This window comes from Sorex fumeus, unplaced genomic scaffold, assembly GCF_029834395.1.
Source record: "Sorex fumeus unplaced genomic scaffold, SorFum_2.1 ptg000094l, whole genome shotgun sequence".
Classification (NCBI taxonomy): Eukaryota; Metazoa; Chordata; class Mammalia; order Eulipotyphla; family Soricidae; genus Sorex; species Sorex fumeus.
In genome coordinates this window covers 3036876-3052089 of record NW_026606151.1, presented here as the reverse complement: position 1 = coordinate 3052089, position 15214 = coordinate 3036876, and the positions used below count along the sequence as shown (strand labels likewise).

Here is a 15214-nt window from a genome sequence, read left to right as displayed (position 1 = left end):
TGGTTCCCCGAGCCCTCCCAGGGCCAGGAATAAGCCCTACGCCTCTCTGGGTGTAGCCCCCAAACAAATAACAACAACTAAAGAGCACCAGGGCATGGAGGAGAGATAGCAGAGCCGGTGAGGTGCTTGCCTTGCCTGTGAGGGAGAGAGGTTTGAGCCTCGGTATCACCTATGGTGACAGTTTGACACTGGCGTTTTGGGGGAGGGGAAGGGCACACCCAGTGGTGCTCAGGGCTCACTCCTGGCTCTGCACTCACGGGTCACTCCTGTCAGAGGCACCTGAGCCCTGAGCACCGCTGGGTGTGGCCCCCAAACAAAGAACAGATTCGGGCAATGATGGCCACACCTCCCAGTCTGACCCGGCCCACAAACGGAGCCTCTGTAACTCGGATGCTTTGAGACAGAGATGCGATCACATGGGAGTCAGGTGGACCCGGAAGTTAATGACCCTGGTCTCGTAAAACAGGGTGAGGTCAGACGGCCATGGGAGCTGGCTGTGAAGATAGGCTGAAGGAGGCGGCATCATGCCCAGAGAATCCAGGGAAGGCCAGAAAACCCACCCACAGCCACAAAGATGTGGCACTGAGGCCTGACAGAGGTGCACGGCCCAGCCTAGGACTCAGTCTCCCATGTCTACTGTGAGCCCTGCAGCTGATAAGCCCCATTCCAGAGTACATCCTATTTTTGTTGTTTGGGGGGGGGAGGAGTGTGGGGGCCACCTGTTGGTGCTCAGGGCTGACTCCTGCCTCTGTGCTCAGGGATAATGCCTGACAGTGCTGGGGGACCGGGTGGGGTGCTGGGGATTGAACCTAGACCAGCCACGAGCTAGGCAAGTGCCGTCCCCACTGTACTATCTCGCCAGCCCGCCCTGAGTATATTCTAGAACCATGAGAGAACGCACTCCTGCTGGTGCAGGTCACCCGGCTGTGGGACCCTGCAGGACCACAGGTGCATCTGTCCACCGGCTCTCTGCATCCCCACCGTGGTGAAAGAACAGACCCCACACAGCAGTGATGCTCAGGCGGCAGCTTTAATGGGGCTGCCGCGGTCCCCACTCTTCCCTCCAGCCGAGCCTGGGGGAGTCCTGTCACAGGGAACCAGGGCCCGCTGACGCCTCGGCTGGGAAGGTTTTCGCCCCAGAAGGGCTGACTTTGGTGGGGACCAGTGAACACTGAGGCAGTGCAGGGGAGCCTGTGGCCGACATCCCTGGGCTCTGGCTGGCAGCGTCACTACAGCTTCATGCCACTGCGGCGCCTTGAGTCCTTCCGGGCAATGGGGCTGAAGTTCACGATCTCCTTATAGATGTGCTCTGCGGGAGGTAGGGGTTCAGGGGGGCTCCGGGGGAGGGGGCTGGAGGGCTCAGAGAGCTCCCCAGTGAGACAGCGGGCGGGGAGGCGGAGGGAACCCCGGAGGGAGAGGGAGGGGAACTGAAGGGGTAGGGCGGGCTTACGCTTCCACTCATCCACCGTGAGTTTCTCATGCTCCAAGGCATCGTCGAAGGGCTGCAGGGCCACCGTCTCCTCCTCAGGGTCCCGGAAGGGTTCAAAGAACGGATGGGCGAGGGCCTGCGTGGCCGTCAGACGCTTGTCCACGTCCAGCTCCAGGATCTTCTCCAGAAGGTCAGTGGCTGCAGCAAGAGCATGTGAGTCACCCCCAGCCACCCCCAGTCCCAGGAGGGCACCCCCCTTCTTCCCAAGGCCCAGGAGGGCACCCCCTTCTCCCCATGCCCAGTCGGAGACTCACCCTGGGGGCTGGCACGTGGGAAGAGCTGAGAAAAGTCCTTCTTGGGGCTCTGAGGCAGGGACTGGATGTAGGATTTGGCCTGGCAGAGAGATGGGTATGAGTGAGTGTCCTGGCCACCCCAGCCCCCGAGCCCCGCACCTCCATCCGGCACAGGCCTGGGATGGTCCCAGATTCCAGAAAAAGCCCAGTACCCTGCACCCCTAAATCCCCTTGTAGAAAAACAAAAGACTCAGCACCCTTTTGGAAATCTGGCTTTCAACAGAGCTCCCCCCCCCACTGCACCCCTACATCCCCACCCTTTCCCCTCCCTGGGGATACATGGCAAAAGGCCCAGGTCAGAGTTCAAAGAGGGGACGAAAGGAAGGAGAGGTGAACCCTCCTCTGCCAGTCAGAGCCCTGGTGAGCGGGGTGCATGGCTGAGGCCCCCCGTAGCCCCCGGCCACTCACCGCCTTGTCGTTCAACTTCTGGACAAACTCTGCGCCCGGCACCCCTGTCACCTTCAGGATCTGCGACAGCTGGTCCAGGTCTGGCCTTGAGCTAAGGCTGGACACCGTCTTGCTTGGGGTCCCAGGCTGCCCTTCCTGTCACCCCTCTGTCCTGGCAGCCCGGCCGTGGATTCCCGTGTCCCGGGAGCTAACTGCGCCTAACTGTCCCCTCTTTCCAGACAAGGGTCCCCCCTTAGAACCCGGGTCTCTGGAAGGCTTCTCCACCTGCATGGCTGGGGTTGGGGTCCCCACAAACGCTCCCAGACCCTCATTCCGTCACTTTCATGTGACAGGGACTCTGTTTGTCCTCTTTCCCATGATGCACAGTGACAGAGACACCACATACCCCAGTCCTTTTGGGGTCACACCTGTCAGCCTCAGCCCTGAGCTCCCAGCTGTGCTTGGGGTACATGAGGTAACGGGGATGGTACCTGGGGTCCCGCATGCACAGCATGTGCTTCAGTCCACCGAGCACTCGCCAACCCCACCTTCCTCTGATGCCACCACAAACACACACACACACACACACACACACACACACACACACACACACACACACCAGGTATTCCCCAAACCACAGATGGGCCCCAGCTTGTGTGGCGCCTCTCTCTGCACATGATGGCTACTACAGGAACACGGGTCACAGTCTAATGAGAGAATAATGAGGCCGCAGTGACACTACACAGCCAGCTCGGGTTCGAGTCCCGGCCCCACATGTGATCCCTGCATCCCACCAGGAGTGATCCCTAAGCATACAGCTAGGAGTAACCCCCGAGGAACACTGGGTATACCCCCAAATACTCCTCCCAAACAAATGAAAAGGACAGGGGATGGTGGATGTGATTCAAGTGGACCCTGAGTTTGATGCCTGGTATACAGAGAGACCTGAGCACTGCACTGAGTGGGCCCAAAACTAAACAAAGGAGTTGGTGTGGGGAGGAGAGGGGCAGAAGGGGAGAGACAGACAGACAGACAGACAGACAGAGAGAGAGAGAGAGGGAAAAGAGAGGAGAGAGAAAGAGAAAAACAAAGAGAGAGACGGATAAAGAGACAAAGACGGGCTGGAATGACAGCAGAGCGGGTAGGGCGTTTGCCTTGCATGCAGCTGACCCGGGTTTGATTCCCAGCATCACGTAAGGGTCCCCCGGGCACCGCCAGGAATAATACCTGAGTGCAAAGCCAGGAATAACCCCTGTGCATTGCTGGGTGTGACCCAAAAAGCAAAAAAAGAGAGAGAAAGAGACAGAGAAAGAGACAGAGACAGAGGCAGGGAGACTGACAGAAGTAAAAAGTATCTCAGAAGGACTTTATCCCACTCAAGCACGGGTGAAGGATACAATCTTTCCCTTTGAACAAAGTCTTGCCCGTCAGCATCTCCGCCATGATACAGCCCACAGACCAGATGTCCACTGCAGAGGGAGGGGAAGGATGTGTCAGCTGGCCAGAACGGTGCCAGAGATGACAGGGAGCCCGGGCCCCACCAGCCTGGATACTGACCCGTCTGGTTGTAGTGCATCCAGCTGAGGATCACCTCCGGGGCACGGTACCAGCGTGTCACCACGTAGCCTGTCATTTCCGCATCCGCGTGCCGTGCCAGCCCAAAATCCAAGATCTATGACTCAGGGGACATTGGGAGAAAGAGCCCGCTGAGGAGGGGAGACTCCGGGAGCTGCTTGGGGTGGGGATCCTATGGGAGAGCCCTGTCCCTGCCCCAGCCACCCCCAATGCACCTGGAACCAGCCCTGCCTGCAGTCCACTCACCTTCAGTTCACAGTCCTCATTCACAGCCAGGTTGCCCGGCTTCAGGTCCTGTGGGAGGGGGAAGCGGGCCCTGGCCTGATAGGCTGTCCCCTAGCCCAGCAGCACACCCTCCCCCCAGCCAGCTCTCCCCCAGCCCAGCTGATCACCCCCAGCAGCGGCCACTCACCCTATGGACGACCCCCGCCGAGTGGATATACTGCATGGGGGAGACAGAGAAATGTGAGAATCAAGCCCCTGTCCCCCCACTCCCAACTCCTCTCTCCTGGCCTCCCCTACCCCCACCCCCCTATATCAGGCTTCAGCACCAAAGCGGCCCCTCTGCCATCCTGCAGGTGCCCAGACCCACCTTGAGACCCTTAAACATCTGATACACCAGGTACTGGACTTTGTCCTCACTGAACTCCATGCCCATGAGCTTCTGCAGGTCCGTTTGCATGAAGGGCATCACCAGGTAGCTGCAAGGCACATGGACTTCTAGAAATGTCCCTGGTCCCACCCGCGCCAGGTCTGAGTCAGTGTGTGTGTGTGTGTGTGTGTGTGTGTGTGTGTGTGTGTGTGTGGTGGGGGGTGAGCAAGGGGTGTGACATAGCAGGGGCCATTGAGATGAATGACAGCCTGTGAAGACCCACCCACCCCACACAGCTGGCCAGCACCGGCAATAGGCCTCCTGGCTCCCAGCCTGGCAGTGACCACCACCCGGCTGCCCGAGTCCAGGGTAAGTGTTTCCCTTGGAGCGTGTCCAGAGCCAGGGTCCCACTCTGCAAAGGTGCCCGCTCACCACCCTTTTGCATGCCCCACCAAGAGGCTCGGAGGTGGTAAGAAGCACTGCCAACACTTCCTTCTGCCTCTTCAAATATTTGCTCCCAGAGGTCATGCCTGGCTGAGATGACTTGGGTGAACCCCAAACTTCTGATCTTCCAAGAAGGAAACAATGAAACCACTTCCAGTCAGGGTGGAAAGAGGGTGGAGGGAGGCGAGAGGGAAGGGGAAGGGAGGGGCAGAGCAGGGGCTGCCCCCTCTTAGGGGCCTGCATAACCAGCGGAGACCAGCCACGGAGCACAGGCCAGGGGGGAGCAGCCCAGTCTGGGAGGAACGTTAAGGCACAGAGAGATACTGCAGTGGGGATGACACTTGTCTCACCCACAGCCAACCCCAGCTCAACCCCTAGCACTCGGCATGGTACCCCAGCACCACTGGAAGTGACACCACTGAGCATTCCTTACTCAAAATCACCACTTTGTGGTTGTTGCTTTTGGTGTGATTCTCCAAACTAAAAAAATATATATATGGGGCTGGAGCGACAGCACAGCGGGTAGGGCGTTTGCCTTGCATGCGGTCGACCAGGGTTCGATTCCCAGCATCCCATATGGTCCCCCAAGCACCACCAGGAGTGATTCCTGAGTGCAGAGCCAGGTGTAACCCAAGTATCACTGTATCACTGTCCTCCCATTGTTCATCGATTTGCTCGAGCGGGCCCAGTAATGTCTCCATAGTGACACTTGTTACTGTGTCTGGCATATCGAATACATCACGGGGAGCTTGCCAGGCTTTGCTGTGCGGGCGAGATAATCTCGGTAGCTTGCCGGGCTCTCCGAGAGGGGCGGAGGAATCGAACTCAGGTCGGCCATGTTGGCCGCTTGCAAGGCAAATGCCCTACCCGCTGTGCTATGGCTTCAGCCCAGGTGTAACCCAAAAAGGAAAAAAGAAAAAATATATATATACACAATTGTAAAAGAAAAAATATATAAAAATATATAAATATATAATATAAAAGAAAAATAAAAAGGAGAGCTAAGAAATAGGAGGATGCAGGGGAGGGGACCAAGCTGTGACCTGTGATGGGGCCGCCTCCTTCGCCCGACCACTTCTTCCCACCCTGTCCCCGCCCACCTTCATTCTTCCTCCATTCAGCCTGCTGGTGCTTTGTTCTCAGTGGAAGCACGTGAGCCTCTGCCCAAGATCCACCCTCCTCTGATCTTCCTTCTTCCAGGCCTTTGCTGGCTCTTGTGTCCCTACAGCAACCGTGACGGGCAGTGCGGCGTCTGTTCTCACTGCATCACTGAAACTGGGCGGTTTGGTCTCACCAGTGAAGAGCTGACAACCCCCCCGCACCCCCTTTATGTTGGCCTTTCTGCAAGTCTGACCCTCGCTCAAGCGTCTTCGCCTCGTTCACTTCTGATCAGTCTCCCTGGGTTTCTTTTTCTTTGGTTCCTTCCACGGATTTCCTCTCCAACCTTAATATCTCAGTCCAGGGTCTGGACCATGTTCTCCCTGAGCCTGAACCCCCTGATCTTGCCTGGCTGAGGTCTGGATTGACTAGCAACCGCTGATTAAAGAACTGAACGTTCTGGGCTGGAGTCATTGCCTCGCATGTGACTGACCCGGGTTTGATCCCCGGCATCCCATATAGTCCCCGAAGCACCACCAAGAATGATTCTTTAGTGCAGAGCCAGGTGTGCCCTCACACCCCCTTCCCCAAGAAAGAAAATATTCATGGGGCACGAGAGATGGTTTAGCACATCGGCACTTGCCTTACACGTGGTTGACTCGGGTTCGATCCCCTGACAGCCCATATCATCCCCTGAGCCCACCAGGTGTGATCCCTGAGTGCAGAACCCTGAACACAGACAGGTGTGACCCCAAAGCAAGCAAACGAAAACACTAACAACCAAAAGATCTGAATACACCTAAGCTCTTCAAACATTCAAGTGTCCTGAGGCTGGAGCGATAGCATAGCGGGTAGGGCGTTTGCCTTGCATGCGGCCGACCCGGGTTTGATTCCCAGCATTCCACATGGTTCCCCGAGCACTGCCAGAGGTAATTCCTGAGTGCAGAGCCAGGAGTAACCCCTGTGCATCGCCAGGTGTGACCCAAAAAGCAAAAAAATAATAATAATAATAAAAAAATAAAAAATTCAAGTGTCCCAAATGTGGTCCCTGCTCTTTCTCCCGAGATACATCTTCTTCCACCTTGCTTCCAACTAGAGCACTGGCCTCCCGGATGTCCCTCCCCACCTCCCCCTGTCTCTGCATCCCCACGGCTCTACAGCCTCATGGGCCATTAAGCCGCTTGCCCAATCCCTGGCCCCACCTATGGTTCCCTGAGCACTGCCAGGAGTAATCCCTAAGCAGAGAGCCAAAAGCAGTCCCTGAGCTGCTGGAGCGATAGCACAGCAGGTAGGGCATTTGCCTTGCACGCGGTCGACCCAGGTTCGATTCCCAGCATCCCACATGACCCCCGGAGCACCGCCAGGAGTAATTCCTGAGTGCATGAGCCAGGAGTAACCCCTGAGCAATGCTGGGTATGACCCAAAAAGCAAAAGCAAAAAAAAAAAAAAAAAAGCAGTCTCCGAGTACTGCCAGTTGCAGTCCAAACACCCCCATCAACACCCCCTACTTTACGTGGGTGCTAACATGGATCTCTGCCATCACCCCACAGACCCTCCCCTTCTGGCCCCTCCTTCTCTTCTCCTCTCTCCTGTCCCCTGGGGACTCCCTAAAACTGATCTGACCCCTTATCACCTCTGTGGCCATGAGGCAGGCTATGGATGAGGTCTGGGCACTCAGCTTAACCGTACCAACCGCTGGCCTCCCCCTGCCTCATTAACCGTCTCAAGTCACCCCAACAGTCTGATCTCACACATGGAGGCACCAGACCTCAGCCCAGGCCGTTTCTTCTGGGATGCCCTCAAAATCTTTCTATTCCAGGCAAGTGTGCTCTCATCTCTCAGGATGGGGGTCAAATGTTGCCTCCTCTATGAAGCCCCCCAAGGTGGCATGCAGTCCCAGCACATGGGTCCCTCTTCCATGAATATTCGAACCGAAACCCGCAGTCCCCTTACTGCCCGCTTTAAATTCCCAGGCTAGGGCCAGCAGTTCTTTGCAAGCAGAGGTCCATTCAAAACGATCACCTTCAAGGGAAAACAAAGGCTGGGGAGTAAAGAGGCCTTTGGTTGCATTTGAAATAGGTTATGGGGGAAACCCAGAACTTTCCCATTTTTTTTCTTTTTTGCTTTTTGGGTCACACCTGGTGATGCACAGGGGTTACTCCTGGCTCTGCACTCAGGAGTTAGTCCTGGCGGTGCTCAGGGGACCATATGAGAGCTGGGAATCGAACCCGGGTTGGCCGCGTGCAAGGCAAATGCCCTACCCACTGTGCTATCACTCCAGCCCCAGAACTTTCCAAATGTTAGACCACACACTACCCAGCACAACCAGGCCTTTGGCAACTTCAAGTTTTGTCTTGGTGACTGTCAAACGCCCCATCAGTTGGAAACAGCTCAGACTCTCTGACCCCTCTCATGGTAGGAAGAGCCCCCAATATTCAGTCCTGCACCTGGGGGTGGGGGTTAATTGGGGGGGGCAGTGGTGGGACAATGAGCTGTTTCCAGCCCTCTGAGTGGCGGCCACTAAGTCAGGGCCACAACTGCGGAACATGCAAAGCAATGTGGGATCCCACAAAGCCCCGCCCACTTCTTCCTGCTGGCTTTTCCCTCCACACTTGGTTGAAAGAATCTTTCCAGGGCAAATCCTAACCCCAACACCCAAAAGAACAGGGCCTCCAAGAAGCAGGGAGAGCCTCTACCCAAGGACAGAACCTGATCCTATGCTGGGACTCGAACCCAGAGCTCACAGGGAGGCCAAGCCTCCTCCCAGCCCCTGAGAAGAGAGAACCGGTGCGTTCCCCAACGCCAAAGGTTGCCAAGACACAGGGACCCAGTGCAGCTCCACTCACAAGTCTTGAAAGTTGCGCAGGGAGGAGGCCGGCGTGAAGACATCCAGGAGCCCGATGACCTGGGGAAGATCCGGCATGAGGGGTCTCAGCGTGGGGGCCACGCACCTTCCCCACATGCCAACCCCAGCAGGCAGCCGGATTCCGGTCTTTTAGGAAGTCGTGAGGACTTCCCTGATCCAGAGGGAGCTTTCCAGTGCCCAGGAATAGAGCCGGGTGTGGGGTACACCCCCAAGCTCTGTGCCCATCCCCTAGTCTGGTATTCAGGGCACCAGCAGGAACCCGCTGACCAGCCAGCAGGCTGTCCTCTTTCACACTGCTGGCTGCCTTGCCTTCAGAGGCCTGGTGGAGGGGTCTGCCGAGGATTAAAACCGACACACTTTAAAAAATCTTTTTCTTTTTTTTTTGGGGGGGGGCTGGATCTGGGGTCCTGCTCAGTGGTGCTCAGGGCTTACTCCTGGCTCTGCACTCAGGGATCACTCCTGGCAGATCCCTCGGGGACCATATGCGGTGGCTGGGTATTAAGCCGGAGTTGGCCACATGCAAGTGCCTTATCCTCAATGGAATTATCAGGGTCACACGTGGAAAGGACTTTACCCAGGATCCTGGGCCCGGCTCCTACTTCTAGAACTACTGGCAACTTGCCTCTGGGCCCAGTTCCTTCTAACAGTCAGTTTGCACCTGTCACAGATTATTTTGCCCCCCTGCCGGGGATGCCCAGAAAACCCTCTGGAGGAGTGATGCAGAATGCCCAAGCCCCCGGAAAAGTCAGCCCCGGCTTTACAAGGGGGCCCAGATTCGCCCCTGGTTCTGGGAGGGATCCAAGGGCCCAGGATGGAACCCCAAGATCTCACGCACCACACAGAGCACTGAGCCACAGGCCCCCTGCGCCCCCCACCCCCACCCCCCCAGCACCTCAATCTAATAATAAAGCATGAAACAAAGGTGGGAGGGGGCAGGAAGGAAATCAGGACTCTCAGCGGGTTTCCCCCCCTACCCACCAGGCCGGGGCACACCCCCCAACGCGCGCACACACACACACCACCGCGGCTGCCTACATTCTCATGCTGCATGTGTTTGAGCAGAAGCAGCTCGCGGTAGGCCCGTTTGGCGAAGATCTCGCACTGGAAGGGCCGGCTCAGCTTCTTGATGGCCACCTTCTCCCCTGACCGCTTGTCGATGGCCGAGCTGCGGGGGGGGGGGGGGGGGGGGCACGGACGGGTCAGCACGACGGGCTGAGTCAGCACTGCCCAGGCCCAGCGGCCGGCCTGCCTGGGCCAGGGGCCTCGCAGCCCCTCCAGGCTCGGCTGGGGAGGGAAGATGCATTTCCCGCCCCTCCCTCCCCCCCCCCCGCAACTCCCCTCGCCCTCCAACACCGGGGGTAGCAGCCCGGAGGTCGGATGGGGCAGGGAGGATTGGGCACAGTCATGAGCTAGAGGCACCCCGCACCGGGCACTAAGCACCGAGCACCGCACTCGCGCCGCTCACAGATCACTGCTCCTAGGTGATCGCTGGGCCCAACCGGGTCCCCGGTGATGCCCCCAGTCCCGGGCAATCAGAAGCGACCTCCACGCAGCCCAATCGAGGCACCCACCACCCCACCCCCCCAAAGCCGGGAGGAAGAAAGGGAAGGAGGGCGCCCGCGCTGGCCCTTGCCCTGACTCCGTGTCCCCGGCGCGCCCCCCCCCCCCGCCCCGGGGACACCTTGCACGGGGCCTGAGGGTCCGCGATCGCCGGGGGGCGCGCGGCCCCCCAGCCAGCGCCCGCGGGCTTGGAGAAGGGGATGGGGTGCAGGGCGCGCGCGCCCGCCCCGTCGGGGGTCTCACCAAACCGCGCCATAGGCCCCGCTGCCGACGTGCGTCGGGGACGCGTAGGTCTTGGGCAGCTCCCAGGCCGTCTTGTGCACGTCCTGCTTGTAAAAACCCTTTTTCCGGGAGAGGCTCATCCCGGGCGCTCCGTCGTCGCGGCGGTCCCCAGCGCGGCGGTGCGGTTCGCGGCCCGCGGGCTCCCGGCGCCCCGGCCCGGCCGCCGCCACCGCCGCCGCCGCCCCGCCGGGCCCGCCCCGCGCCCGCCGCTCCTCCCCGCGGGGGCGGGGGCTCGGGGAGCCCCGACGCGCCGCACCTGCCGCCGCGCCCAGGTGCGCCGAGCGCCGCCCCGCCCCGCCCCGCCCCTCCCCGCCCCGCGCGGGGAGGCGGGGGGTGACGCCCCCTGGACGGTGCCCCGAGTCACGAGAGCCGGGCAGGGGGCATCCCTGGGGCGCGGGGAGCTCTTCCCCCCCCCCCCCCCGAGGGCTGGGAAGCCGGGGTCCTCGGCGGGGAACTCTGTCGGGAGATTCGTCTCTCTGGGGCTTTTTTGTTTGTTTGTTTTAAGACAATTTAGGGAAGGGGAAAAAAAAAACCCCAACCCTAACCCATTGGCTTTGTTGTTCTGGAAAGCTGCAAACATAGACCCAGGATGTCTCAGGTTCAGGCACGTACGCCAGCCCCGTGGGGGTTTTATTTTGATTAAGATGCAATTCTGATTCACTAGGTCTGGGAGGGAGCCAGCACTTTTTGTTTGTTTTTGCAGTGACACTCAAACCCAGGGCTCCACACAGGCCAGACACGTGCTCCGAGACTCACACCCCCTACTCCCAGACTCCCCTTGCAAACCGGCTGCCCCCGTAGGCGCTTGGCTGTACCACGCTTTGATACGGAGTCTAGGGAGCCTGCATGACCCCAAGCCCACCCCCCACCCGCCCGCGCCCCCCAATTCTTGGTCAATTCTCCCATCATTGACTTGTTTGCTTCTGCAGAGATTGAACCCAGGTCTCATGCGGCAAGGCAAGCCTGTTCCCCTGGGCCAGGGCCTTGGTCCTTTTTTTTTTTAATTATTGTTGCTTGGGGGACTCCGGAGGTTCAGGGGTCACACTCACTGTGATACAAAGCCAATCAGTGTTTGCTCCCTTTCATGTGGGATTCTGCTCTGGCCACCAGAACCACGACCCGACCCGTTGGGTGCTTGGGAGAGAGGATGTAGCTTCAGGTTGGAACTTGAGTTCTTGTGGATGCAAGGAACTCCCTCCTGACCTCTGAGCTCTCTCTCAGCACTTTTCCCATTAATTTGGGGGTAAAACCAAGTATGCTTCATTTCACACAAATATATCTTTTCCCAGGGTCAGAGAGATAGTACAGGGGATAAGGCACTCAACCAACCCTGGTCCCATCCGCAGCACCCCATATGGTCCTGCAAGCAGGAGTGATCCCTGATCACAGAGCCAGGAGTGAGCCCTGAGCACCTCTGGGTATGTCCCCAAAATTAAAAAAAAAAAAAATTTTTTCTAAACCAAAAAGAGCTTTTGTGAAGAAAATATTCTGCCATAGAGGTAGGCTGGCGGGTGGGGGAGGGGGAAACTGGGGACCTTGAACAGTTTCAGGGACGGGTGTTGGAACATTGTATGGCTGGAATAGAATTATGAACAACCTTGCAACTGTGTTTCTCATGATGAGTCAATAAAAACAAGTTTTTTTAAAGAGCTTTTGAATCTCTAGAAGATAAGAATAATTTTAAAAATCACAATCACAATAGTATTTCTATGCCTCGGGGGAATAACGTGACCTCTATAAAATCAGCACTCCGGTCCAAGTTCAGATGTTCTGGTTTGAACACAGCGTTTGGCTGCTTCTGAAAACTCCCTGGGGGCAATCACAAGCCAGGTCCCTGGGCCACCTGGGCTGGTGGTTGGGCAGCCTGAAGGGAATTCTGTGCTCAAAGGAATCCAGAGCATTCCAGGGCACTTCCTGGAGAGTGCAGAGAAGGGTCGCAAGAGGTAGGATGCTTGGCCTGGCCGGTGCAACCCTTCCCTGGTCTGGGGAGGGGCGGGGGGCACAGACTCATGCTTCACCACATCATAGGAAGAGGACGCCTTGATAAGGAAAGAATTCATTTGTATCCTCTGTGCTGTAGCATGGGGTACAAGGAGTTTGTGTCTTGTTGGGGGCTGCACCAGCGGCGATGCTCCAGCCTCCAGGGGCATCGGTACGATTTCATGCCGGGAGTCTGATTTCTCCCTGGCACACAACAAGTTATCAAAAACTGTGTGGAGAATCAATGGAGGAGTTGCCCATTGGAAGTGAAACAATATTTACCAAACACTTAGTTTTGTCACAGGCCAATCATCCTGCCAAATGCTTGACACGGACAACTCCCTTCATCCTGCTTAGAGGCCTGTGAGTCAGTGTTGTCATTAGCCTCATTTTTGGAGAGGAGGCTAGAACAGAGAGGTTAGGTAACTTGTCAGAGGGTTGCACAGCTGGGGAGGCACCGAGCGGGGCTGCGGTCTCTAACACGGCCTCGTTCTGGAGTCTCTAGCCAGGTCCAAGAGGAATTGTCCTTTAAAAGGGTATGGCTGGTGTTTCTGTTTTCTTTTTTTTCATCATGATGTAATTTTTTTATTTTAAAATTTTTTTAATTGAATCACCATGAAATAGACCATTCCAAAACTGTGTATAACTGGATTTCAGTTATACAGTGTTCCAACAGCCATCCCTCCACCAGTGCACATTTCCCAACACCAGTGTCCCCACGTTCCTCACCCCCCCAAATCTCCACCCCCCCCACACACACAGCCTGACTCTAAAACAGGCACTTTTTTTTTTATTTAATCACTGTGGGAAAAGTTACAAAGCTTTCAGGTTTAAGTCTCGGTCATGCAATTATCAAACACATTTCCCTTCACCAGTACTTATTTTTCACCACCAAGAACCCCAATAAACACCCCCCAACCCTTCCAATGCCTGTGAGGCAGATGAATTCTAGTTAACACTCTATCTACTTTGCTTAGATCATTGTTTCGACAAAAGATTCACCATTATTATTTAGAGTTTACAACCCCAAATCAGACCTGCTGAAAAGGCATTGTGAAATAATTTGTAAAACAGGCACTTTTCTTCTCTTTCTTTCTCTTTCTCTGTCTGTCTGTCTGTCTGTCTCTCTTCTCTCTCTCTCTCTCTCTCTCTCTCTCTCTCTCTCTCTCTCTCTCTCTCTCTCTCTCCCCTCCTCTGTCTCCGGCTGGTGTTTCTAATGACCTGCCTTGCCCATGTCCTGCGGATAGAACTTCTGCTCAAATCATTTCTCCTGGGGCCAGAGAGATAGCTCAGTGGCTAGGGCACTTGCCTTCCACATGGTGGACTCGGGTGGTTTGATCCCTGGCACTGCATATGGTTCCCTGAGTCTGCCAGAGCTGATGCCTGAGCACAGAGCCAGGAGTAAGCCTTGAGCACCACCAAGTGTGGCCCCCAAACAAAACAAAACAAAAAGTCATTTCTTCTTCCCCACACTCAGCCCTGCGGTGTCTGACATCGCCTCCACCCCACCCCCGCTCCTGCCCCTGCCACTGGCGGGGGAAGAAGGAAGTGACACCCTGCAACTTCGGGCGACAGTGCAAGGGACCCTGACTCTAAAGTTGGGAACCCCGAGGCCAGAGTTACCAGAGGTGCTCAGGGCAGAAAGAGAAACCTCGAGATGTGGGCTTCAGGCTGGGGTGAGGACCTGCTCTTCAGAGAGGGGTCTGGCTCCCGTCTGAGCCCACCAAAGCTCAGGGGTGAGCCCAGGATGAGGGGGGGGTGGGGCATGCAGGTACAGGGAAGTGCTCGTTGCCCAAGCGGGTGCAATCCTGCCAGGGCACGAGCCGGCTACTCATTCGGTGACTCTGGGCACCTCTTAGGCAATGATCAGGAAGTGACTCAGGCCTCAGGCGCTGCTCACCGGACACTTCGGACCTCAGCTGGGCCTGGCGTGCTCAGCCTCTGGCGGCCTTAGAAAGATGCGTCGTGTACGTGGGGTGCCGGCAGGGGAGCCACCAATGGGAGGAGGGTGGCATTGAGGCCCCCGGTGCTCCCTCCTGCTGTCACTCCTCCCCAGACACAGGGTCAGTTAGCCTGTTAACACTGACGAGGCAGGTGTATGTGTGTGTATGTGCTTATGTACTCATGTGTGCTTATGTGTGCTTATTTCATGGATGTGTGGATATACATGTGCATGTGTGTGCACATGTGTATGCATTTGTGTATACATGTGTGCATGTGTGTAGTATATGCACACATGGGTGTGGTGTACATGTAGTATGCTTAGTGTGTGTAGCATGTGTGCACATGTGTGTATAGTGTATGTATAGTGTATGTGCATAGGTATAGTTTGTGTGTGTGTACACATAAACCCACATTATTTTTTATTTATTTATTTTGCTTTTTGGGTCACACCCGGCAATGCACAGGGGTTACTCCTGGCTCATGCACTCAGGAATTACTCCTGGCAGTGCTCGGGGGACCATATGGGATGCGGGGAATCGAACTCAGGTTGGTCTCGTGCAAGGCAAACGCTCTACCCGCTGTGCTATCACTCCAGCCCCACATAAACCCCACTTTAGAATCAAATGCGAATTTCCACCTCGCTTCACGCTCCCTGCTGGGTCCCCCCCCCCTCCCCCCCCCCCCCCCCCCCCCCCCCCCCCCCC

The 15214-nt window shown here is 56.8% G+C and overlaps 1 protein-coding gene across 2 annotated transcripts; it reads right to left on the bottom strand.

Moving 5' to 3' along the window:
• Positions 1-1203: 1203 nt before the first annotated feature.
• Positions 1204-10711, bottom strand: MAPK13 (mitogen-activated protein kinase 13). 2 transcript variants are annotated; one of them, XM_056132377.1, is made up of 12 exons: positions 10548-10711; positions 9780-9909; positions 8725-8783; positions 4337-4445; positions 4157-4186; positions 3991-4038; positions 3727-3841; positions 3567-3638; positions 2191-2270; positions 1744-1822; positions 1451-1627; positions 1204-1309 (listed from the first exon to the last, which is right to left on the bottom strand). In XM_056132377.1, exons 1-12 carry the CDS (start codon positions 10664-10666, stop codon positions 1230-1232), a joined length of 1098 nt encoding a protein of 365 aa, XP_055988352.1. In that variant the 5' UTR covers positions 10667-10711; the 3' UTR covers positions 1204-1229. The 2 variants fall into 2 exon arrangements, with proteins under 2 accessions (XP_055988352.1, XP_055988353.1); XM_056132378.1 differs by lacking the exon at positions 4157-4186.
• Positions 10712-15214: the final 4503 nt, after the last annotated feature.